Source organism: Mustela lutreola, chromosome 12 (assembly GCF_030435805.1).
Source record: "Mustela lutreola isolate mMusLut2 chromosome 12, mMusLut2.pri, whole genome shotgun sequence".
NCBI lineage: Eukaryota > Metazoa > Chordata > Mammalia > Carnivora > Mustelidae > Mustela > Mustela lutreola.
In genome coordinates, this window is record NC_081301.1 from 8672501 (window position 1) to 8697003 (window position 24503).

The following is a 24503-nucleotide window of genomic DNA, read 5'->3' on the forward strand; positions in this document are numbered from 1 at the left end:
CATCGCTCATTGTCTTGGAGACAATCGAAAGACAAATCTGGGGTTAGAAGAAGCCTCCTTCTCTGGGATAAGTGATAAATATATTCGTCCAAATTCTAGGCTGGAGCACTGAGGGGTTTTTTGTTTGTTTGTTTGTTTGTTTTTTAAACAGAAACAGGTAAGGACCATCATTGCCATTAGTAAAAAGAAGGGGAAATGCACTTGGGCGTTCAGGACCCAAACACATCAATGGGTGGATTCAGGTAAGGTTTCATTTTTCTAAAACAGATCAGATATGTGCTTTGGTGAGTGCTGTGAAGTGTGTAAACCTGGTGATTCACAGACCTGTACCCCTGGGGATAAAAATATATGTTTATAAAAAATAAAAAATTAAAAAAAAAATTAAAAAAATAAAACAGATCAGAATTTCTTTAGTCCTAATGTTAGCAACTGAATGCATGTCTTCTATCACAAACGTGAGGAGGCTCATATTGTGTGACGAAGGGTAATTTCCGATCTCATCCCGAAGCCTATGTGGCTATCCAACTCCTCCCCAGGTCCTGCCAATGCCCCCGTCTTCACTCATCAAGCCATCAGGAGTTTAAATGCCTCCAACACTCATGTGGAAAGTGACCCCACGCCTACCATTGTAGGTCAGCAAGGCGGGAGCTGGGGTGCTCGGTGCCGGTGGCAATAGCAGAAGTTGGGGAGCCGCAACCCGGTAGGAGGGGCATGCGAGCTGGGTACGGACAGGGAACACACAGGGTCTGCAACGGCCCCGTAACCTTGGGCTTGGATGCATCCTAGGATGCCCAATCCACACAATGATGCTTCAAAGCAGGAGAGGCCATAAGGTGACTGTCATTCAAACAAATGTCCCATCATGGGCACAGCCCAGAACAGCTGGGCAGGAGGAAGACAACAGCTAAGGTTCAGTTCCAGCAGGTGAAGTGGTGGGTTTGGGTCGCCCACTATTACCACAGGGCTAAGAGAAGACCATGGGTAAGGAGATATCCAGATGTCCAGAGCTCCCAAGACAGAAGTCTCCAACAACAAGAACCATGGTAGTCCCATCTACTGATGGCGAGAAAGTTCCCCGAGGTTCCTAGAATATTCCCTCTCCTGGTCAGGAAAGCTCTGAGAAATGGTGGGAGGAAGGGGCTATGGAATAACTACAATCACAGCGACACGTCTCTGGCACCTCCCATGTACCAGGCTTGATTCCAAGCCTCACCAACAAACCCACTCTCATTCCCATTCAACAGATAAGGAAACTAAGGCACAGGTTAAGCTCCTCACCTGGGGCCACTCAGCTTAAGTGCGGGGTCCGCCTGCTCATCCGATCACTGTTCTGCCCAGCAACCCGCCCACGGGAGCCACAACCCTGTTCCAGATGTTCTGTGGACTCAGGAGTTGTCCTTAGGCCAGTGTCCAGGGCCTCATGCTAATGGGATGCCACAGAGGACGGGCCAGGGAACTTCCTGAGATTTAAACAACCCTGAGACCTAATCTCCCAAGTTAGTCCCAGCATGACTCACTTGGGGTATGAGTGCCATTTCTGACTTCAAGTCGATGACAGGAAGGAAATGGTCACGTGCAACCTGGAGCCACATATGTGACTCGGGGATTTGGAGGTTGGCGGCTGGATCAGAGAGACCTAGGTTCGAATCTCAGCTCTTCTCCTTACTAGCAACAGAACTGTGGAGAGACTAAAATCTTTCAAAACCTCATTTTTTTCTATCTGTAAAATAAAAATATTTATAAAGGTAAAATAAAGATTTATGTAAGAGAGATTTGTTTGACAAGGCTTGAGCGCTGTGCTACACCTATAGAGATAATAGTAGTGATGGTACAAACCCTGAAGTTTTTTTTTTTTTTTTAAGATTTTATTTATTTGACAGAGAGAGGGAGAAAAAGAGAGAGAGAGAGAGCAAGCACAAGCAGAGGGAGTGGCAGGCAGAGAGAGAAGCAGGGAGCTAACCAGGGAGCCTAATGCAGGGCTCGATCCCAGGAACCTGAGGTCATGACCTGAGCCGAAGGCAGACGCTTAATGGACTGAACCACCGAGGTGCCCCCAAACCCTAAAGGTTTTGTTGTAAGGTTTTCCTGGTAAGGCTTTATCTCAATTAAATGACAAAATACATGCAGAGTGCTTACTGCAGACTCTCATACATGCTAAGTGCTGGAGGAAGGTTAGGTATTATTAAAATAAATTAATATAATCCATTTTAATAAAAGCAAAAACAACTTCAGCTCCCTAAATGTGTTTAAATTAAAGAAGTTGCCTTAATTATAGCATTTCCCCCCTCTTGGCTGACAGTCTATTAGCAGGACAGAGACAGAGCTAGAAAAAGAAACGGAAGGCTGATCTGACGTCAGCTGCCCCGAGGCAGGACTGCGTGTTTGAGCCCGGCTCCTTCACTCAGCCCAGAGGAAGCTTCTGAAGAGATGCTAAGAGCAGATGAAGGGTCGGGATTCAGTGTGTTCCCCGTTTGCAGCGCCTCTCTAACCAGGCCTCCGGAAGGGACTCTGCCGTGGGCCCCCAGGCAGGCAGCCCACGGGGAAGGGAAGCAGGAGAAGCAAACACATGCATGTTTCTGCTTGACAACTAGACAAGGACGATAAACACAAGGGGAGAAAGGTGTCAGAAATCTGGTTTTCCTCACGTTGTTGCCGCAGTCTGGGTCTTTGCGGTCAAGACAGTGTGTGGATGGGATGCCTGTGAGTTTGGGGCCGCAGCCGCACGTGTGCTGGTGACACCCTCGGCACCCAACCCGCACACCCCACGGGAGAGAGTATGATCGCTGCCGTCTTAGATACTAGACCACGCCTGGTGCACAGGAAGCTTCTGGAAAATACTGTTCTGTTTAAATTACAGATGCTCTTATTGCTGTAGACTCGGACATGCAGATCCCGGAAGGCGTGATGGGACTAGTTGGTTCAAGAATGGAGCCTGGTGCTTGCAGCTCCTGCCCTTGGTCCTCCTGCTGCCCCCACCAGCTGCCTCCCTCTTGGGTCTGAACAGGAGACATGGATCATTAAACTGACGCTGCCTAAACTTGGCCTTGCCTAAAAACCAGAGAGAGAAGGAAAGCACAACAGGGGTGGGACGTGTGGCCACTGCTTCAAGAGCACCAAAGTAGCTGTCACCTAATAATTTTTTTAAAATATTTTTTTCACAGTGACGAAACTGGAAAAAGTCTTAACTTTCTGCTACCAGTGGAGCCCAAGATGAAGAAGAAATGAAGGCCCGGAGCAGAAAGCAGCCTGTCGCGCCCCACCCTAGTCCTTTTCCTCCCCAAAAGCCAAAGGCACATTGGAGGATTTTACAGATGCTGCTGGCTCAGTATACCGAGCTCTCCTCTCCTTCCTGCCCCAAGCCATCATTCTGTCACCCTGCCGAGGGCCTGTGGGCTGCCTAGCCCACTTCTTCTTCTTCTTCGTTTTTTTTTTTTTTTTAAAGATTTATTTATTTATTTGACAGGCAGAGATTACAAGTAGGCAGAGAGGCAGGCTGAGAGAGAGGAGGAAGCAGGCTCCCTGCTGAGCAGAGAGCCCGATGCAGGCCTCGATCCCAGGACTCTGGGATCATGACCTGAGCCGAAGGCAGAGGCTTTAACCTACTGAGCCACCCAGGCACCCCCGCCTAGCCCACTTCTAAGTGACAATGGTGACAAAGTGTCTCGGTTAGCAGGGGGTGCCAAGCTGAGCCAGGCCAGAGAGCCTTGCCTGCAAGTTTGTTTGGATGGAGGCAGATTTTCTCCAAGTGCGCTGAAGATTGGGAAGTAATCTCATTTATAAAACTACAGAAGAGAGGGCTGAGAAGGGGAAGGCCACGTGGGTCAGGAGCCAGGATGTCCTGAGAGATAATTCTCCACAAATCTTTGGGCTCTGCTCTGATCACAGCCCCACTGGGGAGGTACGTGTGGAGAGAAGGGGGACATTCCTGCGCTGCGTCCCAACTTACAAAATGTTCTCATACGCTCCGGTTCCTCACGCCAATGCTGGGAAGGTGGCGGTCGTTAGCGAATCATTTCCCAGCTATGGACAGCTAGTGTGGAGTGACCTGCCCAAGGCAACATCACACAGGACTGTGGCCTGGCTCTGGCTGGGGGGCGTTCACGTACGTTGCATGGTGTGCAACCCATGTGGTCATTCACAGAGGCTCTGGTGTGATGGCCACACGTGCTTCGGGCTCCAGATGCCCCATCAGCCACGTGCTGACCCTTCTTCCACCTGCTTCCTGTTGTCCTCGGGAGGGAACTTGGGGCTAGGCTCATGGAAGCCCTCAGAGTCTGCTAAATGAATGGAGGAGTAAACTATCCTTCACCTTTAATGACATCCTCCATGATTCAGGAAGGATTGAAGACACGCTCCTTCTTCACTGCACATAAGCATCTCAAGGTGCTCCTGGGGGAAAGGTCTGCAGCACGAAGCAGTGTGGGAGCACACCAGGAAGGGAGCAGCCCCAGATGGAAGGGACTCGGTAAAGCTTACTGGAAGAGCAGTTTGAGGACCAGCCCTCAAAGATGGATCCACAGGGAAGCTGGGTGAATCTGGGCCATATATATGATCGGCAGGGGCACAGGCACAAAGAGACAAAGTGAGGGCCCAGGAGTGACACAGGTGAAGAGAAATGGAGAGAAGACCCTGGAAAAGTAGAGACTGGCCTCTATGCTGGGCAGCCTCAATGCTGGGCAAGTGTGGTGTGGATCACCGCAGCGGGCCGTGGACCGGGGCAGGCAGATGAAGGTGTGCTCTCTAGAGTTCTGCCTCAAGGAGATGAATCTGCTACCTGGGCAATTGGACTGAGCATCGAGGAACGTGCCAAGAAAGATGGACAAGTCAAGTGTGAGGCACCAGTGCCTGGCACCGCCAGGCCTGAGCCAAGCCAGCCCCATAAGTAGGGATGCAGGAAAGCCAAGAGAAGACCGCCTTTGACTCTCGGCTCCAGGAGACTCGCTGGGGCCACTGGGCATGGCTGTGCCTCCATACCTAATCCAAAGTAAGATGGTCCAGAGCCCAGTGGAGGGCCTTCGGGGTCTCACTCTCTCTGTGAACTCCTAGTGGAGGTCCTTGCAGGGCGGGACACCTCCAGGAGGCAAGAGGTCCCCGAGCACCCTGTGTGTCTGCCCGCACGCGCTGTTCATTAACTTCAGCGACACGGCCGTCACGGCGGGTGTATAAAAGCACATCCAATTAGCCAGGCCTCCGTGAATATTTGCACTCTTAAATCTTTTGCATTTCGAAAGGGTTAAAGCTTATTATTAGCATATAATTTATAGTCCTTTCTCCCAGGAAAGGAATAATGCACAGTAAATGCCACATTCATTTTAATAATACATGTTACAGTCTGTGCCCAACATCTGCACAAAGGTAAAGGAGGCAGATTTTTTTGACATGTCCCACTCTGCCATCTAAACACAGGCTTTTTGTTTCTTAAGTGACGGAAGGTTTAATCAAGAAAGCAGGCAATTCATCAATCGAAACAAGGCAGCGTGCGTGCGTCTGACAGCACACACATGGTTGTGTACAGAGCGAAGCCGGCCACCTGTCAACTGTACCTTTTACATCAGGATCTACAAATACACGAGACGATCAATTCCCCATCCGCTCCCATTCATTTCTTCTTTTTCTTATTATATTTTTCTTTGCCCTCGATTTTGTTGTCAGTCAGGGCGAGGATAGATGGATAGACAAGGGACACGCGGCTGTTGGAGGTGATGATAAAAATTTATATACCTCTAAAATGACTTATTTCCTCCCTGATTTGAGCACCATTATTATATTTTTTCGCTTCATTCAGGAATTTCCCCCATCTGCTATTATCTGTGGCTGCGTCAAACGGATGCTTCCCTCTCTCCCGGATCCTTGCCACCCTCCCCCCTAAGTCTCCAACCAGTTCTTGGTGGCTTGGAAAATCCTCGGCGGAGGGGAAAGGGAGGCAGGGGTCTGGACGCGAGGCCACGGAAGCCACACGAGCATGTCCATGAAGGACAGAGGCCACCGTGGGGGGGTAGGGGGTGCGCCTGCGAACGTAAAGGTTGCCTCTCATATGGGGCTTCCACTGGAAGACACTGGGGTTCCCTCGTTTGTGATTATCAGTAACATTGTCACTCAACCCACGCACGGCTGACACCCAAATTCAGGGGAAAAGAAGCAGCACGGGCATGCACACAGAAAACGCGGACACAAATTCTGCGAGGATACTGTCCACACTGCGCCTGGAACAGCTGTTGGTCAGAACACCTTATGCAGAAAAAAGCCAGCCTTTCTCAAGTACCCTATTGTTTTGGTCTTTTAGCCTTCATTTTCCAGCCCGGCCATGCTTTACGATCATGAAAGTATTAAGTTCACGTTCCATTTTCCAGGTGAGATTTTTTTTTCCTAATTCAAGGACAGAAATAATGTAATCACTACAAAGGAAAAGATGTTTGTAATTGTTTGGTGTGCTTCAGAAGACTTTTTAAATGCTCACACTGTAAAACATACAGATTTTTTTTTCTTTTTGTAATAAGATGAAGAGCTGGTGGCAGAAATTTTATCCAATTGGATGAAATATATAAATCATGAATTTCATAATACTGATAATTAAATGTCCATCTTCCAATTTAAATGAGGACTAGATTAAAACTGCATGGAGAAGGCTGATATTCAGTAATCATTAATTATTTTTAATTGCTTTGTGCTTTCCCGGTCTGATGTCAGGGTTACACACTGCTCGTACGCAGTTCTGTTTCAGAGGAAATCCTCCTCTCTGTCCAAGTTGCTGTGAGCCAAGGCGAGGAGCCCATGGACTCAGGCTTGTAAGCTTCCTGGCCCAACATCTTGAAAGGAGATGGATTTTTAAGAAGGAACAGCTGTGGAGAGCAATAAAAGGTTTTTTCCAGCCAAAAGAAAGAACACTGGAAAAAATGAAAAGATCGAGAAAGCTAAAAGCAGGGTGACCACATCCCTCTCCACCCCATCTGCTGGGGCAGTTCCAGGTTACCGCTTTGTCCAGGTACAAGTGGGAGCCCCTTTCACTCTCAAAAGGGATAGTGTGGGCAATCTATTCCACAGCCAGCCCAATGCTCCTGAATAAATGAAGGTATTAGCAAGGCAATCTGCCCACAGAGGAAAGGGAAGGGAAGCTGGACCCCTCGGATCCCTGCACTGTGTTTCTGCCTTATGGCTCAACCTGCATTCATGGACTGTTCGAGATTTTCGGCTTCATTATGTGCCAGTTTCAATGTGCATTTGCTTAATTTTACTATTTTATATTACTATGCCAGTTTTTTCAAAAGGGAGAAAAATAGGTTCTTTGGAAAAAAATACTTCACTTAGAGATATGAATCAGTGGATAACAACAACAAAACAAAAGAATGGCACAGTGTGGTTTCCCAGACCTATCGTATCCTGTTCATTAAGTGAAACCGTCCTAAGACAGATAGACATTCGTGCTTAGAAAAAGTGATCCTGGGCACCTTGTGATTGAGCTTCTCCGTGTGGGGAAACTCCGGCCCGGGTGCATCTTCCAGGTGGGACAGGAGGCCAGGGGACCTGCATTCCTGATACCTCCACATCTCCAGTCCCTAAGACACGTGACACCCAAGACCATTTAAGAAACATCTCACTCAACAGCCAAGCATGTTAGGGGTTCAAATAGGAGCAGATCTCCTAATATGGGGGCACCTAGGCTGTCCTCCTCAAACTCACTGAAAAGTGGCTGTTTTGTTGTCCAAAGCCTTGTACTTGGCCCTCTTTATGGGCCTTAAATTCCATTTAAGAAAAAGCTAGGTTCATCCTAGTCAACCAGCTTTGTTTTAATCTTATCCATACAGAGATTGTCCTGATTCGGAACCAAATCCAGAATCCCCTTTGTGCAAAACCTCGCCCACAGCTGCACCCTCCTTTTCTATCCTGTATTTTTGCTCACTCTTACTTTTTCGCTTCCATTTTCATTTGGTTACATGTATTTTTGGAGCTGCCTTGTATCTTTCTGGACGGGCTGGCCTAGAAATAAATGATCAGACATCTAGACATCTAAAATAATTCTAGGGGGAACAGAAAGTTTAGGAGGCTATCATTCAGGACTAAATCAGAAGACTTTCCAGGACAGAAAAAATAAATATATTTAAGATTTATTTTATTTATTTGAGAGAGAGTGAGAGAGAGAGAGAGAAAGAGACAGGGAGAGAGAGTGGGGGGGGCAGAGGGAGAGATTCTCAAACAGAATCTGCACGGAGTGCAGAGCCCGACATGGGGCTCGATCTCATGACCCTGAGATCATGACCTGAGCCGAAATCAAGAGTTGGCTGCTTAACCAACTGAGCCACCCAGGCTTCCCCAGAACAGAGAAGATATTCTTATTTAAAAAAAAAAAAAATTTATTAACATGTAATGTATTATGTACCCCAGGGGTACAGGTCTGTGAATCATCAGGTTACACATTTCACAGCACTCACCGTAGCACATACCGTCCCCAACGGGACATTCTTAGGAAGAAAATGAACGGCTCCCAAGAAGCCTGACAAGGGCTCACAGGAGTAGGGCTTTGGGGTAGAATCTAGAAAATCAACATGGCCCAAGGAGGCACCTCCCAGGAGGTAAGTTATTAAGGGGGACAAGCCAGTTCGAATGTTGTCAGGAAAGCATGAACCCATGAGCTGCCATTTATCAGACACAAGGATTTAAAAAAAAAAAAAAAAAAAAAAAGTGGTTTGCCAACTCTAACACACATGGATCACAGTGAGCCAAACCAGGCCAAACCTACCACTCGATTTCTACTTCCTCTTTCAAGGAAAACCATCCTCAAGCCTAAGGAAAAGAACGAGATGATGATGCGGGGTGGGAGGAGCAAGGCAGGCGAGGAGACGGCCCCAGCAGCTGGGCTCCCGCACCCCATCGGCGTCTGGACCACCAGTGGTGTTAGACTGGTGGTCAGTGGTCTTTGGGGGATAGCAGTGGACAGGAGTACCAGCAACTGGACAACAAGGGGAATAAAACCCCCATATTTTCAAAAAGGACCATAAGAAAATTATCGATCTGTGGCCTGGAGGTGATTTCCAACAGAATTCAGAAGAGGCGTCAGGAGGCTTAGGAGCACTGAGAAGAGGCAAGGTAATCGCGGGGACCAGCATGGCTTACTAAGAGCACGCCAAATGAACTTTGGGTCTAAACTTTTTCTTTTCTTTGCTTTCTTTCTAAGACTTATGTATTTATTTGAGGGAGAGCAGGGGGAGGGTGGGAGAGAATCCTTGGAGCAGACTCTATGCTGAGTGTGGAACCTGATGCAGGGCTCGATCCCAGGACCCCAAGGATCGTGACCTCAGCCAAAACCAAGAGCTGGGCACGTAACTGACTGAGTTACCCAGGCACGCCCAAACTTTTTATTATAAAAGTAACACCTGCCAGCATAGAGAAATGAGACACTGCACGGAAGGGGAAAGAAAAGAGCAGGAAAGACTGGTGAAAACCACTGTAAACACCTTTGGGGGTACCTTTCCAGACATTCTGATTTCTTCTTTAGGGGTGGGGGGGCGGAGAGAGAGCATGTGTACAAGCAGGGAGAGAGAAAATCTTAAGCAGACTCCATGCAGAGCACAGAACCTGATGTGGGGCTCAATCCCATGATCTTGAGATCATGACCTAAGCAGAAATCAAGAGTCGGATGCTTCCCTGAGCTGCTCAGGTGTTCCTGGATATTTTTAAAAATGTGATCACATTGCTCATTCTGGTTGTCACTTAACAACATTCACCCGCACCTTTTTATCCAAATCATTTTTGATGCCTTAAGAGTTATGGCATCAAATCTTTTAAGAATGTTCCACAATTTAACCCTTCGCTTTTTGTCTGGGGCATTTAAGAGCCCCACCCCAAGCCCTTTCCCTGAGTATTATTTTTAAGAAGCAGCAGCGCTCATCCCTGTGGATAAACCTTCCTGAACACCCGTGAGTGTTTTCCAGAAAAAATTCTTATTGGTGGATGCACAAGGAGCAAAGGCAGGCCCTGTGGCCATGTGATGAGGGTACGAAGTGGCAAGGCAAGGGACATGCACTTCTCAGGATTTCGGCACTGAGTTAGCCAAAGCCCCTCACCCCACTTCTGTGGGCGCGAGAGATCTACTGGCTGAGCAGCTGGCAGCTGGCACACCTTGGCCAGTGGAACACATCTGCAGCCCGAATGGCTGGGTGGGTATGAACATGAGCTCAGCTGAGCAGGGGAGGACCTTGCAGAGGTGGAACAGGATAGGCGGAGGTGGAAGCCCACAGGACGGGATGCATTCGAGAAGCAGGTCAGATCGCCTGCCGCAGAGGTCACAGGGGGCGTTCCTGGGCTAAAGGCTCTCCTTCCCATGAACAGCTCATGAGCGCCTCTGCGCACCGGGGCCACAGTTCCATAGAGTCCCCTCCCCTTACTCTAGCAACTCTGACCGCTGTCCCTCCCTCTACACCCCTGACAGTCACCAGCAGCCTCTGTGCGGGGGACAGGAGAGGGGCTGGATAACGGGCATGCCTTTGAGAAGACACTGAAAAGTTAATATGACTTTAACAACCACACACACAAGTTAAGCATGGGCTACTCGCTTTTCAATTTACTTCACCTAGAAATCTACTCATTTTTAGGAGGTGCCCGCGTGTGAAGGGAGCCCTCACTACATATTTTCAGGAACGCACCAGAACGCACCAGCAGTCTGCATGGAAGGCAGACCCCCGAAGCCTGTGGCAGCCGGGCACCAGGGCCGGTTCGGAACAGTCTGAGGCTTCGTTTCCTTATTGGCTGAGCTCCAGCCACCGTACGTAGGGCACCAGGCAACGGCGAGGGCCTGGGGCACACTTTTGCCTCCACTGCTTTTGGAATCAACCCTTGAAACCTTAACTCTGCAATCCCAAACTGAGATGTGCCATTCTGTGCCAAACGCTATTCATGGCAGGGACGGGGTTGGGGGTGGGGTAGGTGGTCTCTGTTCCCTTCCACCAGCACGGCTCGCAGGCAGGCAGCCGGTGGGGGGGCGGGCAGGCTTCCCGGCTGCACCATGGTTGCCCAGTGCTGAGCATGCAGGCCTTATGGAGCTGGCGGGTCCTGCGGACTCTTTCTGGCAGCCTTCCCACAAAGCAGCCTCGGACCCTGGTGGAGCAATTTGGTGCCGGCAGCCACGGAGGTGCTGGGGCCTGCCTGCTGCTGGGGTGGGGGGGGAGACACAGGAGGGGGCAGCCTCTACTACCACTGTTTGGAAGATAAAATCCCACCAACTGCCACTTACATAAATGTAACAGGAAGTTTCTGAATGGCTTCCCCTGTGTCTTGAGGCTGTTACCTTGGTGTTGCTAAACTCACGGCTGAAATGAGCCCAGACAACACCTCATCAAAGCTGAGGGGCGAGGGAGCAGTGGTCCAGAGGCAGACAGGAACATTCCTGCCAAACCAGAGGAGGTTTCGCTCTGTGGGTCCTTTTCTGCAGAAATGTCAACAGCTGGGAAAGGCATCAGAGAACCTAGGTAAGGGGGGGCTTGAGCCGAACACCGTGGCTGGAAAAAGGTTTGCAAGCGTGAGGAAAGAAGCATCGGCTTTGACTGAGGTTTCCTCCTGCGCATTCGGAACGGGGCTGCCCTGCTGGGTTTCACAGACCTGTTTTGCACTACTCTGCCACGAAGCATCTGGGGAAATAGCTTTTCTACAAAATAGGTCATCTTTCCACACTTGTTATGCTCCTTGTCGACTTCGCTGAAATAGCCACAGCACAAAAGTAACTCTCTCTGGAGGTGCTTTTCTGAGACGACGCGCTCCCTCTGCCCCTTTAAGGAGCTGGGCTCCTGGAGGTCGGCCAGGCGCCCGGGCTTTAAGGACATCCCGGGTCTTCCTCTTCCCCCCACCCAGAAATGGAACAACTGGCTTTTGCTTCTACTTCCAAACCTATTAGGGAGTGATCATAACAAGAGAAACTGATACTGACATGAATTATACCATTGTTCTATTTCATCTATTTAGTAACCCCAAGTTGCAATTTTTAGAAAAAAGATTACCTTTTAAATAACGGATTCATTATGGTACATGAATGAGTGCCATGTTCCCGTGTTCAAAACGTCACTCACCATTAAGGCCATGCGCTGGTAAGTGGCACCGATTTGCCACTTCCCCCTTAAATACAAACGCCCCTGACTGGAGGCCTAGGATCATCGGAGGTGAACTTACGGGTTTCCTGGGCTCTTAGCGCATCACCTGTGCTGCCAGGCACCCCATGAGTCTCCACTCTGCCATCAGGCCTGTAAGTGTTCCCCTCCGTGGCGAAGGTGGGAAGGCAAACGCGCACTGCTGAGGTTCCGGCCGAAGGACCACCATCTACTTCAAGGCCGAGGTCAGAAATCACAGACCCTTATGACGAGGGTGGGAAAGGAGACAGCCAGCGTCCCTTCTGGCTGCAAACCTAGCTTTGGGAAATGAGAGGGGAGAACAGACCTGGACACAGGCTGGTGAGTGGATTGGGCCTCAGCTCTGTGCCACTCCCGAGACCCCATGGGAAACCCGCCCTGGCTCTGGCAGGTGAACAATGCACAGAGTATCCTCTGGAAATCTCCCTTCAAGCTCGCGAAATCCACACATTGTTTTTCATCGTTAGTTTCCAAATGCACAGAGTGTCTGGCCCTTCTCTAAGTGCTGAGGTAACACAAAGGAAGGAAAGGGCTAATCGCTGCAGGGGACAGGCTCCTCGCAGGGTGAAGAGACAGGTAAGACAGATGCCATTCGAAGCCAGGAGACACACAGAGGGAGGTGGTGCCCGGGACACAGACACCGTAGCTGGCCATGAGCAGAGGCCCCACGTACCTGATATGGCATACAGATTGGAGTGCTGGTACTCATAGTCAGCCCGAGTGCTGTTCCTGCCTCGGAAGGTAGCAGGAAGCGTTAGTGAGATGTGCCTAAGAAAGAGACGGAGGAGAGAGGAGGTTACAGGGCGCACAGAGCACTCCCCAAGGCTCAGAAAGCACCCGCGCCACCACCAGCCCGTAGCAGCACAGAGCAGGAGGAGGGGGTGCCCATGGAGCAGGCCCCCCAACAGCTCAAAGCCCCCTCAAGGAATTCAGAAGTTTCCAGACATCAGCGACCACCTTCTTCAATTCCAAGAATATCCAAGTGGAGGAAAATGTTTCCCAAGCCTTATGGCCTGTGTGAGCAACTTTGTCTCGATCTCTGCTCACTGGGCAAAATATACCCGCAGAAACAAAACACTTGACCCTGACCAGGAGCCCAGGCATGTTCTGCCATCCAGCTTCCATTGTCCACCCAATGGCTTTCATTCCTGTCCCATAGGCCACTGAGAGTAGGGCAAGGAGCACTTTGTGAATGAAGGTCTAGAGTATTATTACTACCACGTGAGTCCAGGAAAACATACAACCACTGAGAATCAGAAAGGCCTGCTCTCCTGAACTGCTGGGCCTGTGTGTTCGCCCTCTGGCAGGAGTACACAGTAGGTGCTCAGGAAATCATCTCGATTGGTCCAGCATTGGCTTTTTATGACAAAGGTGTTGGCCATTAAAGCTCAAGGTGCCCACAGAGCCCAAGTTGAGTATTCAAGCAAAGTAAATAATCCATTTGGTGTGGTCATCAGCTGCCTTTAGCAAATGCAAAATAAGATTAAGATGATAAGACATATATTTCAAACCCAACAGGTCTGGGAGAAAAAACAACAATAAGGCATCTTACTGGCAGGCATAGGGATTGGCTTGAATGAGTTCAGTAGCCTGAGTTTTGGCCGCACTCAGTCAAAAGGGAAAAGACCGAGGAAGGGAGCATTTATGACAAAGTTTTATGTTATACATGTTGCCTTTTTCACACAACAAATGCATGACCTTCTAGGAATGACTCCTGAACGTACAGGCTCCTGGGAGGGAACGTTCTCTAGGCAAGACCTGTCCCCACAGGGTCTCTTGGTGACAAGACGAGCACCAACGGTTGTAAAGGCATTTGGTTTGCTTGCTGTAGCATGAACACTGAGGCGAACATCTGTGCCATGGAACGGTCTGGCTCAACCCGGCGGGTAGAGGGCTTTGCTGAGCACTGCCTAGACCCAGGGCTGGTGAAAGAGGGGGTGGGAACCAGCAGACCTAAGTGCAGGGAGACTCTGACATGTGTGGAGTGGATCTGAGTGTCTGCTTTTACTAATGCTAACGAAGGATGCAGGGGTGCGCTCACTGAAGGAGTGAGTGCCCGGGTTACAGGGGATCGAGGTGTAGAAATAAAGCACCAGATGCAACAGGGCAGGTGCCTGGGTGCGAGGGATCACAAGAGCTCTGAGAAAGAGGCTGGGGTTCTAGTGACCCCTTGTCAGAAGAGGACACGGGTACTGATGGAGTAAAAGGAACTCACTGGGTGGTCAGAGAAAGCCAAGCCTCTGGCGCACAGGGTCAGGGTATGTGTGGAAGCGAGGCTGGTAAGGTTGAGGCCAGGTTGGAAGGGACCCCCCCCCCCCCGCCATGCTTCAAGACTTCATTCCCTCAGACAAGAGTTCCTAACTCTGTTCTGCCCATCACAGCACAAACGAAGGCATCCGGGCTGCGGGGCACTCGCTAACAACACAGAGTCACAGCCGCGAGCCCGGGGAGCCTGGATTGGGGGGCCTGGGGTGCGGCCAAGAATCTATCTTTAACAGCTCCGGGAGTGACGTTGAAGGCCGGCCAGGTTTGCGACCCTGGGAGGGTAAGGAGCAGCTGCAGGAGGGTTTTACACAGTTGATCAACGCCTCTGACCGCAGCACTGAGTCAGTGAAGCTGAGCACACAGAAGAATGAATTATGGACTGTGGCTGTGGTTGAGCGGAGCTAAAATGATGACAGGTGACCCCGCAGAGGGTGCCGCCGTGTGCCAGGCCTCGGGGGATGCTGAGCTCAGGCGGTCTCTTCTGGCTCCTCGCGCTCCTACAAGGCGAGCGTAGGGCCCAGCACACACTGAGACCTGGAGGCCGTGGTTCGAACGGTCGGCACGGGAGATGGCACCAGCACAGCCCTGGGCCTGATGTGGGCCTTCTGAGCCCGCACCCGTGGGACGGAGCTGGCCGCACATCCACAAAGCTGGCTGGGGCGGCTGCTGTTTTCGCACCCACCACACCATGGGGGAGGGGGGTTCCCGAAGCCGGGGAAGAACTACAAGGCAGGGCTGCCATGCCTGAAGATTTCTAAGCCTTGAAAGCATTTTCGAAAGGGGCATCCACCCAAACTAAGGGCATCACACATCTGTGCGGTGCAGTCCCGCTGCCTCCCCAGGGGCTGGAGGCATTCAGGAAGGCTTGAGGAGGAGGTGGGTGTTAGTGGAACTTCCGAAGACAGGCAGACCTGGATGGCAAAGAGCCAAGCAGAAGCCGGAAGAGAAAAGAGGGTCAGCCCAGCCATTCAGTGGTTAAAGAGAGGCTGAGAGTCTGATAGGAGAATATGCAGATGGGGCCTGGTGTGAGGGGGCGGGAAGTGCAGAACAGGCAGGACCCCTGTGTGCACAGAGCTCACCCTGCAGCGGGATGGGGGAGGGCAGGAAAATACCCACAAACTTAAGGGAACACCTGCTTACAAAGGGAATCACGCATGCAGAGCAAGTGCTGTGTCTGGGGAGAACGGAGGACTCCCGGCAGGAAGGAAGGGGAGCAGGGCTCCAGGCTCTGCAGTGAGTCTCCTACAAAGCAGGGAGTCTGGTGAAGGGAGGATCTGGCACGGAGCTAGGGCGCCTGGAGCCTGAAGGCCAGGAGAGGGTGTGGCACCAGGCACAAAAGGGCTGCCAGGCCACAGCGAGGGGTGGGGGTGGGAGGGCCTACATGAGCTCAACTTGATCCAGGAGGATTTTAAAGCAGAGATGTGGAAAGATCCTACTTGCAGTTTTAAAAGATTGCCTGCCTATGGGAAGGTGAGGAGATAAAACGGCGATGCCGTGGTAGACGGGAACGGAGCAGCAAATTACAGTGGGGATTCTCGTGAAACGGCAATTATTGAGCACTTACTGTGTGTAGACCCTTCCCAGTTCCTGCCAAAGTGTCCTACTGCAGCCCTCTGAACAGTCTGGGGGAAACTGTGCGGTATACAGGACTTAAAAACAAAGGCTATACCAGAGAAACTAAGGTGCCTGGCTCCTTAGCAGCCCCGCCCGATGTGGACTCCCTGGTCTCAACTTTTCCCGCTTCTCTGGGACACCTGATCGCGCCTGGCTGACATGCTCGGCAACCCTCCCTACCCCGGCCAGCCGCTCTTCCTTGCAGATGTCCTTCCTGGTCCCTCCTCCCACTTTTAAAATCTACTCTTTGTCAGGGTTCTGCTTGAGCTCTGTCCTCATTCCATATGCTTCCCTGAGGCAACCTCATCCTCAGCCATTCCCTGACTTTAGCGGTGCTCACACACTAGCCCAGCTTTCCCAACTGTCTCTTGCCCTGTTTACTTCTCCCTCTACCCAGAAGAGGGGAAAGTTCTGTAAATCTCTGAATATGTGATGTGATGTTCATGCCTTAGCCTGACTCTTTAGCCAGGCTGTTTCCCTTCGTAGAATCTCCATTTCTTCCTTACCTACACTCCGAACTCCTATTCATCCCTCAAGACCCCATCCAAGCATGCCTTCTCTGGTAGAACCTTCCCTGGGCTTGTTCTGGGCTCACCGGAGGCCTGCGTGTCCCTTCTCTCTCCAGTTTGCACAAATTATTTGAAGCATCTGATACGAGCCTGTCTTCCTAACACGACTGTGGCCTCCTCAAAATCAGGGCCGAAGCTCATTAATTTGTGCCCATTTTGTAGGATGATTTTTTGACCTGGAGTACATAGTGGTTGAGCACGTGTTGACCAAATCAAGCGCTGAATCTACTCCAATAAAACCTCTGGATCTTTTGGTATAAACTGCAGAGTGTCTGTGACTCCATTTCTACCCATGTGTGTGTTTGCCAATCAGACTCAAGTGGTCTCTATTACACCAGGCATCCCGCTCGTCTCTGCCCTGGAAGAAAACAGGTATAATATAAGAAGGGATCGGTGGTGACTGGGAATTTATGGGAGGTGGTGGGGGGCGGGAGAGAGAAAAAGGATTTCTGATCTCCTACATACAATGCGTGGTTCATAGAGTACATGTGACGTTAAGAGCACATTCGAGTCGCACACCCGACTGTATCTTCGACAGTCATAGCTCAACAGGATCGCGGTGAACGGAAATGAAGTCACCCCAGACTCTGGCTCCTCAGCTGCTACAGGACGGTACGATGCAGCACCCAGAGAGATGAGAGGCTCCCGACCAGGGACAGCTTTAAAGAAAAGGGTTCCCTGCATTGCAAAGAGCTGCTTTTCACTTCTGTTGTCCAGACTCAGGAAGAGGAAATGTAGGGGGTGGGAGGAGGAAAAGCCACAGCAAAGCCTCCTGTAATGAGAATGGGCAGCTGGGGCCGAGGGGACAGATAACCTATGGTTAAAGGGAAAGAGCAAGTCACCTGCAGAAGGAGAAGCGGCCCAGGGGCACTGCAGCGTCAGATTAGCCTGAAAGTGACAGATGACAGGAACCAGCAAGGCTCTGGTGATAGCAGAGTGAAAGGAGATTCTAGTTCCCCAGCAGGGGCCGGGTGGAGTGGGGAGACCTCAAGCCAGGCACTGGGCTGGGTGCCTTCACGCACACGCCTCGCCTCATCCTCCCGGCAACCTTTTCCGATTGGAATAGTTAACTCCGTCTGATAGATCAGGGAACGGGGCTGGGGGCTTCAGAGGGAAAGCTAACAAAGAGAATGCTAAGAATTAGGGAAAACGTTCATCCACGTATCCTCCAGGGGTAAACACCATTAACTGGAAGTTGCCCTACTGTATCATCTCGGCTTTCAGGTATATAGAGTGAGGACTGCACGGTCCGTCCCCAGACCCTGTTGCAAGCGATGAGACCAAGGACTCAGCATCTCAGCCACTGACTGGCTTGATGATCCTGGCAGGACACAGTCCCTCTGATACCATGTCACCAAGGGAAAAGCAACAGAATGGGACACCCTACGGCCCAACCACATGCCCAGGGAGAGAGAGCAGCGGTGGCAGTTAGCAGCACCAACCCTGGAGTCGGTCTGATGTAGGTTCAAGTCCCAGCACTACCCCCGGGAGCTGGGTGCCCCTCAGGGACGGCGTGTTGCCCCCTCCTGCATACCTTGTGACCAAGCCGAGCAGACGGCACAGAACCAGCCATGTAGTGGGTGTGTAGAAGCAGAATGTCCCTTATAATTTCCCACACAGCTCCTATTCTGATTCTTCCCACTCCGGTCATTGTTTTAGCATCCCACTGATGAAGGGCATAGTCCAGGACCATGACAGAACCCGCCAGTGCCCTCCCTCTGTATTAGAATGAAATCCAAATGCCCCGTGGTTGGGAGGTTCTGCCAGCCTGTCGCTCCTCTCTGAGCTTGCCTTGTTCATGGTCCCCGCACTCACATCCTCCAACCTTACCAGCTCCCGGCACTCTCGTTCCTGCCTCACGGCCTTTGTGCTTGCTGTTCCCTCTGCCTTAAACACTCTTCCTCCAGTTCTCCAGACGCTGGTTCCTCCCCCAGGCAGGCCACCCCCCTAGATGCCTGCTGGGGCACCCTGCCTCCAGTCGCTCTTACAACACCCCACTTTCCTCTCTGCAGACCCTTCCCACTCTACAGGACTGTCCGATTTGTTCATAGGTCACCAGAACATGATCTACACTACACTTTCCACCGTATCGCCAGTGCCTAGAACAGTGTCCTCCACACAGAGGAGACTTAAAATATGAGAGCCTCTAGGATCACTTGATAGGTGATCTTACAGAATATTGAATGAATGAGTGACTCTTACACCGACTTGTACTTTGACTTACATGAAAACTTCCCACTTGTCTCTTTCTCATCCCCAGGACAGGCCGGTTAACTGGAAAATGCAGTTATTTCTGATTCCCGAGTATTTTTACATAAATAGTAAATACATTCATCATGGCATTGTTTATAAAGCCAAAAGTGGAATCAGATCTCAAACAATAGGGGACTGCTTAAAAAATTATGGTACAACTGTCTGATGAAATATTTTACAGTCATTCAAAACATTTCAGAAGACCAACAGCCAGAGGCCATGCCTCTCACTGCAGCATCTAGCGAGAAGTGATATCAAATCCTCATTTTCACACTTGAAGCTGTGATTGGTTAACCCAACACCTGGGCTTATTTCCCACAACCTGATTGTCTAAAGAGATGAAAGGAACATGCCATTCATGACGCTGGGTGTTGCTAGCAGAGGAAAGAAGGAGCTGGGCACTTTGGCTCTTGTCTTCTGAAGCACCTAGTCCAGAGGGTTCTAAGAACAAGTAGGTATTCCATGGCTTCTAGCCAAACTGAGCAGTCTAAGAACATGACAGCTGTTGGGGTCCCCTGGACAGCATGTTTGGCAAGGTTCTATCAATGGGTTCCAAAGTTACTGATTACTCCATAAGCAGAGGCCTTGTTTTAGATTTTAGGAAAGTTCATAAAGATCACTAGCAGGCTAAGAGATAGACCTAAGGACTCAGGAAACCATCTCTAGCTAGGTAGGTGCCTAGAGAGGAAGACTTTCTAGAACCATCCCCAGTAGGCCTTGGACCACTGGAACAAACTGACTGTCAGAGGCCAACCATTTCTGCCCCCTGACTTGAATGATGGCTTCTTCTTCCAAAATCTATCTGGTCCCTGGAGAATTCCAACTAGAAGAGGGTGCACTGTACCAAGCTCTCCTCCCCATTTCCTATGCAGGGGACAGCCCAGAGGACGGGGGCCTCGGGGCTGAGCAACCACCACATTCTGCAGGAGGGACTGGCTGTTGTGGAACAAATAGGTCAGTGTCATACGGGCTGCTGACAACGGCTCTGGCTGAATAGATGCTGAGGGAAATTTCATTTTTCCCCCCAAGTCAGTTTTAGGCACCTTATTCAATTAACATGGCCACTAGCTGCAGACAGCTCCATAGGAAAGCCCGTCAGTTATGGAACACATTTTATTAGGTGACAATAGTTGCCAGTACGATTTATTTCCTTTGATGGGATTCTGCTTTTTCCTTGTTAATTTAAATCTGTATTTTCTAGTGCTGATTCCAAGTCTGTGTGAATTTTTAAAATGTTACCATTAATCTTCTGGACCCAGTGGCCACATAGAATGGAGCAGGCTCTGCCCAGGCAGTGGGGATGCCTGATGTCCTCTCAGACTGTCAGGGGGCAGCGTGGACGAAGTGGTGGCCGGTAAGACAGAGGCAGACTCACAGTTAGAGACAGATGTCACTTTCAGGTCTCACCTCCTTTTTAAAAAAATTTTTATTTAAAAATTTTTTTTTTTTTTTTTTTTTTTTTTTTTTTTTTTTAGGATTTATTGATTTGAGAGCAAGTGAGCACAGGAGTAGGGGGTGGGGGAGGGAGGGACCGAGAGAGAGGGAGAAACAGTCCCCCTGCTGAGCAGGGAGCCCAAAGCAGGGCTCCATCCCACAATCCTGAGATCATGACCTGAGCCGAAACCAAGAGTCAGACGTCTAACTTACTGAGCCACCCAGGCACCCCAGAGTTTTTCAGAAGCTGCAAGACTGTGGGGTCATCACTCTGAGGTCTCCTTGCATACTTGTAATGCTCCCCATTGTTCTCAGTTTTAACTTCCAGTAAGGTAATTATAGGCTAACACAAGCCACGTGAACACAAGCTCTTTAGAATCCTCCATTTTTAAAGATTAAGAAGTCCTAGACTCAAAGTTTTCAAACCATTGCTGTAGGGCAGCCTGTTGAAACTGACTCTACAAAAGCCCAAGGTCTGAAGTTGGTGGGGTTGGGCTCAGAAGAGTAAGAACAAGAACAAAGGCTTGGTCTCCATGGGACGCTTCCTCAAAGAAAACGGTGCTCATGGAAAAAAGTTAATAAATTTTCACAAGTGGAAAAAAAGACAGAAGGACAAGACTTACTTGTTATGGCCAGGCAAGTAACTATTCTCAAGAATTTAGTTCGATGGCACCTGGTGGCTCAGTTGGTATGCGCCTGCCTTTGGCTACAGTCCCGATCCCGTAGTCCTGAGCTCTCCGCTCAGTGGGGAGGCTGCTTCTCCCTCTGGCCCTCCCCCTACTCATTTTCTTTTTCTTTCTCTCTAACAAATAAAAGCTTAAAAAAAAAAAAAAAAGAAGAAGAATTTAGTTTGAGAATAAAGTAGTCTAAGATAATTGAAGGTTTTGCTTTTCCCCAGTATCCATGTGCCTGAGCCCTGTGAGGGCACATGGCTGAGCTATCAACCGTGTGTCGATACATATAAAGGAAAAAAAGAGCAGAGCAGGAATGAAAATACGAAGGACCCATGAGATTCACAGAACTATCCTAGACAAGATGAAAGGAAGAGACAAAATTATTAAGTCCGGAAGGCCTAGGGTTTGATAATCTCCACTTAAATGCATCTTGATTTAACAGACACAGCATGGCGGGAAGGCAACAGTGCCTGGACAGACAGCCAGGAAGGAGAAGTCCAGTGTCTGGCTGTTTGAACTGGAACATGATGTTCCTCACACGAAAGCCACCTCACAGCTCCCCGACAAGCCTGGGAGTCCCTCTTCTGACTAGCAGCGACCAAATCCTTTGAGAATGTAAACTTGCGTTTGGGGGACAGAGCAGGCATGAGCAGCAGGCCGCTCCAAGACAGAAACATTATCCCCCAAATAATGAGGAACGACATTTGTTTATTCACTCTCACTGGTACGAAGAACCAATAGTTGAAAAAAAATCAAACCAGGTGGATGAAATGATACATGTCCTTGAAAAACCAAGACTGGATGAGTTTTTGGGCCAGTGACAGCTCCGGCCAGCTTCCTGTCACTGAGGCCCTACACTAAGGTGAACAGAGAAGGGTGATGAAGAATTACAAAGTAATCTACCCAATAGTGACCACCTAAGTGAGATGGGGGGATACCTTACACACCCTGCCTTTTGGCCAACAGTCTAAATGCATTCTTTTGCTGGTCTACAAAAAATGTCATACAAGATAAGAACATTAGCTTTTAAAAAAAGAATTTACTATAGCATACAGAGAAATTTATCTGCATTAGAAATAACAGAGAAATAAAATTCCAAAAGAACTAAATCAATAGTATCATGGAAAAGCCCCCCAAGATTTTCTAGAACATAGAGAAAGAAAGAACCAAGCGATGAGGAGGAAAATTATGATAAACACAGAGAACCAACCTGAATATTTTAGGTGTTAGAAAGAAACCACAATAATTAAAAGAGAAGTAGCAATCAGAAAAAGAAGTTTACGGTCTAAGTAAAAAACAACAATAACGACTCCATATTATAGAGTCAATAGGGCTTTCAACATTCCAATAAAATCAATAAAGAGACTCATGGCTAAATAAATATGGATATCCAGACTCCCAATTTCAACACTTAGTGTAAAGCTACAATAATCAATATGGTGTGGTATTAGGGCATAAAGACAGACATACAGATCAATGCTACAGAAGGGACAGTCCAGAAATAAATCTAAGCATATATGATCAATCGATTTTCAACAAAAGGTGCCAAGACAATTCAAGGGAAAGAGGGTAATCTTTCCAACAAATGGTGTTAGAACACCTGGATACCCACACGTAAATAAATGAACCTTGACGCTTACCTCACACCATATATAAAATGACCCAAGAGGTTCACAGAACTGTTTTTTAGAAAAGAGGAAAGAGAAAGGATAAATTATTAAGTCTGGAAGTCCTAGTATTTCACTTTTTATTTCAATGCATCTTAACTTCACAGGCAGAGCATGGCCTCTTCTAGAAGAAAACAAAGGGGAAGATCTTTGTGACCGTAGGCTTGGCGAAAATTTCTTAAATAAGACACAAAAAACCATAAACCATACAAGGAAAAAGATCAATCAACTGGACTTCACCAACACTTAAAACTCTCGTTCTTTAGAACGTCTATTACATAAATGAAAAGATAACCCACAGACCTGAAGAAGTTATCTGTAAAAACATACCCAATTTATAGCCAGCATTTATACAGAACTCTTAAAACTTAATAGAAAAAAAAAAGTCCAATTTAAAGAAATGGCTAAAAGATCATAATAGATCCTTCACTAAAGAAAATGTATGAATGGTCAATCAGCACATGAGAAGATGTTCAACATCACTGGTCATTAGGGAGGTGACATTGAAGCCATGGTCTGATGCCAACATGTGTCTTCTAGAAAGGCAAAAATCGCCCAAAATGTCAATTGTGGGCAAGGTTGAGGAATAGACGGAACTCTTCTACATTACTGGTGGGAAGGTAAAATGGTACAACCACTGTAGGAAACAGCAGTTTCTTAGAAAATTTAACACATCCTACCAGTGGAGCCAGCCATTACACTTCTTGGTTTTTACCCAAGAGGAAGGAAAGTATAGGTCTATACAAAGCTCTGTACACAAACGTACTAAGCAGTTTATTTGTTATAAAAAACAAGCCAAATGTCCAGTAATAAGTGACTTGGTAAGTATACTGAAGAACATCTCACAATGGATACTACTCAACAATAAAATGGAAACAGGGGTGCCTGGGTGGCTCAGTAGATTAAAGTCTCTGCCTTCGGCTCAGGTCATGATTTCAGGGTCCTGGGATGGAGTCCGGTATTGGGCTCTCTGCTCAGCAGGGAGCCTGCTTCCTCCTCACTCTCTGCCTGCCTCTCTGCCTACTTGTGATCTCTGTCTGTCAAATAAATCAAATCTTTAAAGATAAAACAAAATGGAAACAAACTACTGATACACTCGATGTGGATAAATCTCAAGATAATAATGCCGAGTAAAACTGGCAAGGTGAAAAATACACATGGTATTGTTCCATTATATTACGGAACATTCTAGGAAATATGAACTAACCCATAGAGATAGAAAGCGGATCAGTGGTCGGCCTGAGGAGGGAGGGTGGACTACGAAGGAGCACGAGGAAGTTTTGGAGGCGGCACGACCTTGAATTCGGTGATGGTATTGTAAGTGTACATATACAAGCTCATCAAATTCTACTTAAATATGTGCAGTTTATTGTATACTGAGTATACTGTAGTAAAGCTGAAAATATTTCCTGGTCTAAAAAACTTTAAAAAAAAGGGGGGGGGCGCTAAAGAAGGAAACCAATGGGGCTGACAGGACAGGGAACGGCAATGAAGAGAGACCCACCCCTAGACGCGTCCCGGCAGACACTGGCAGTGATTTCAGACTTTTCCTCTGTCATACTATGTGCCGGAAGACAATGGAGCCACAGAAGTTTAAGGAGAGAGAGCGGCTTTTCAGAAACTACTTATTCCTTCAAGTTGTCTCTTCTAGGTAAAGACACGGACCAAAATAAATAAATAAATAAATAAAATCATTCACATCCCTTCCTCTGAAAGAAATACATTCAAATGTGCTTCAGAGGATGTGAAATTAAGACTTAAGAACCGGGAAGGAAGCAGACAAAAGGACTGACATTTTCGCTTTCCCTCTAGAAATGTGGCCTGAGGCAATAACCGGAAACATGGGAAAGGAATTATTTAAGATAAAAACAAGCAAACAACGTTAGCTGCCGTTTTCACAGGGCTTACCCTGCATCA

General features: G+C 48.7%; 1 protein-coding gene across 3 annotated transcripts in view; it reads right to left on the minus strand.

Annotated features, from left to right (window-relative positions):
• Nucleotides 1–24503, minus strand: part of MVB12B (multivesicular body subunit 12B) — a 186156-nt gene that overhangs the window by 68655 nt on the left and 92998 nt on the right. For 2 of the 3 annotated variants that reach the window (XM_059142623.1, XM_059142624.1), the window contains exon 7: nucleotides 12784–12878. In XM_059142623.1, coding sequence (XP_058998606.1) covers nucleotides 12784–12878 — 95 coding nt within the window. Of the gene's footprint in view, nucleotides 1–5368; nucleotides 5691–12783; nucleotides 12879–24503 lie in introns of those variants that run through there. The other variant, XM_059142625.1, reaches the window with a different exon arrangement.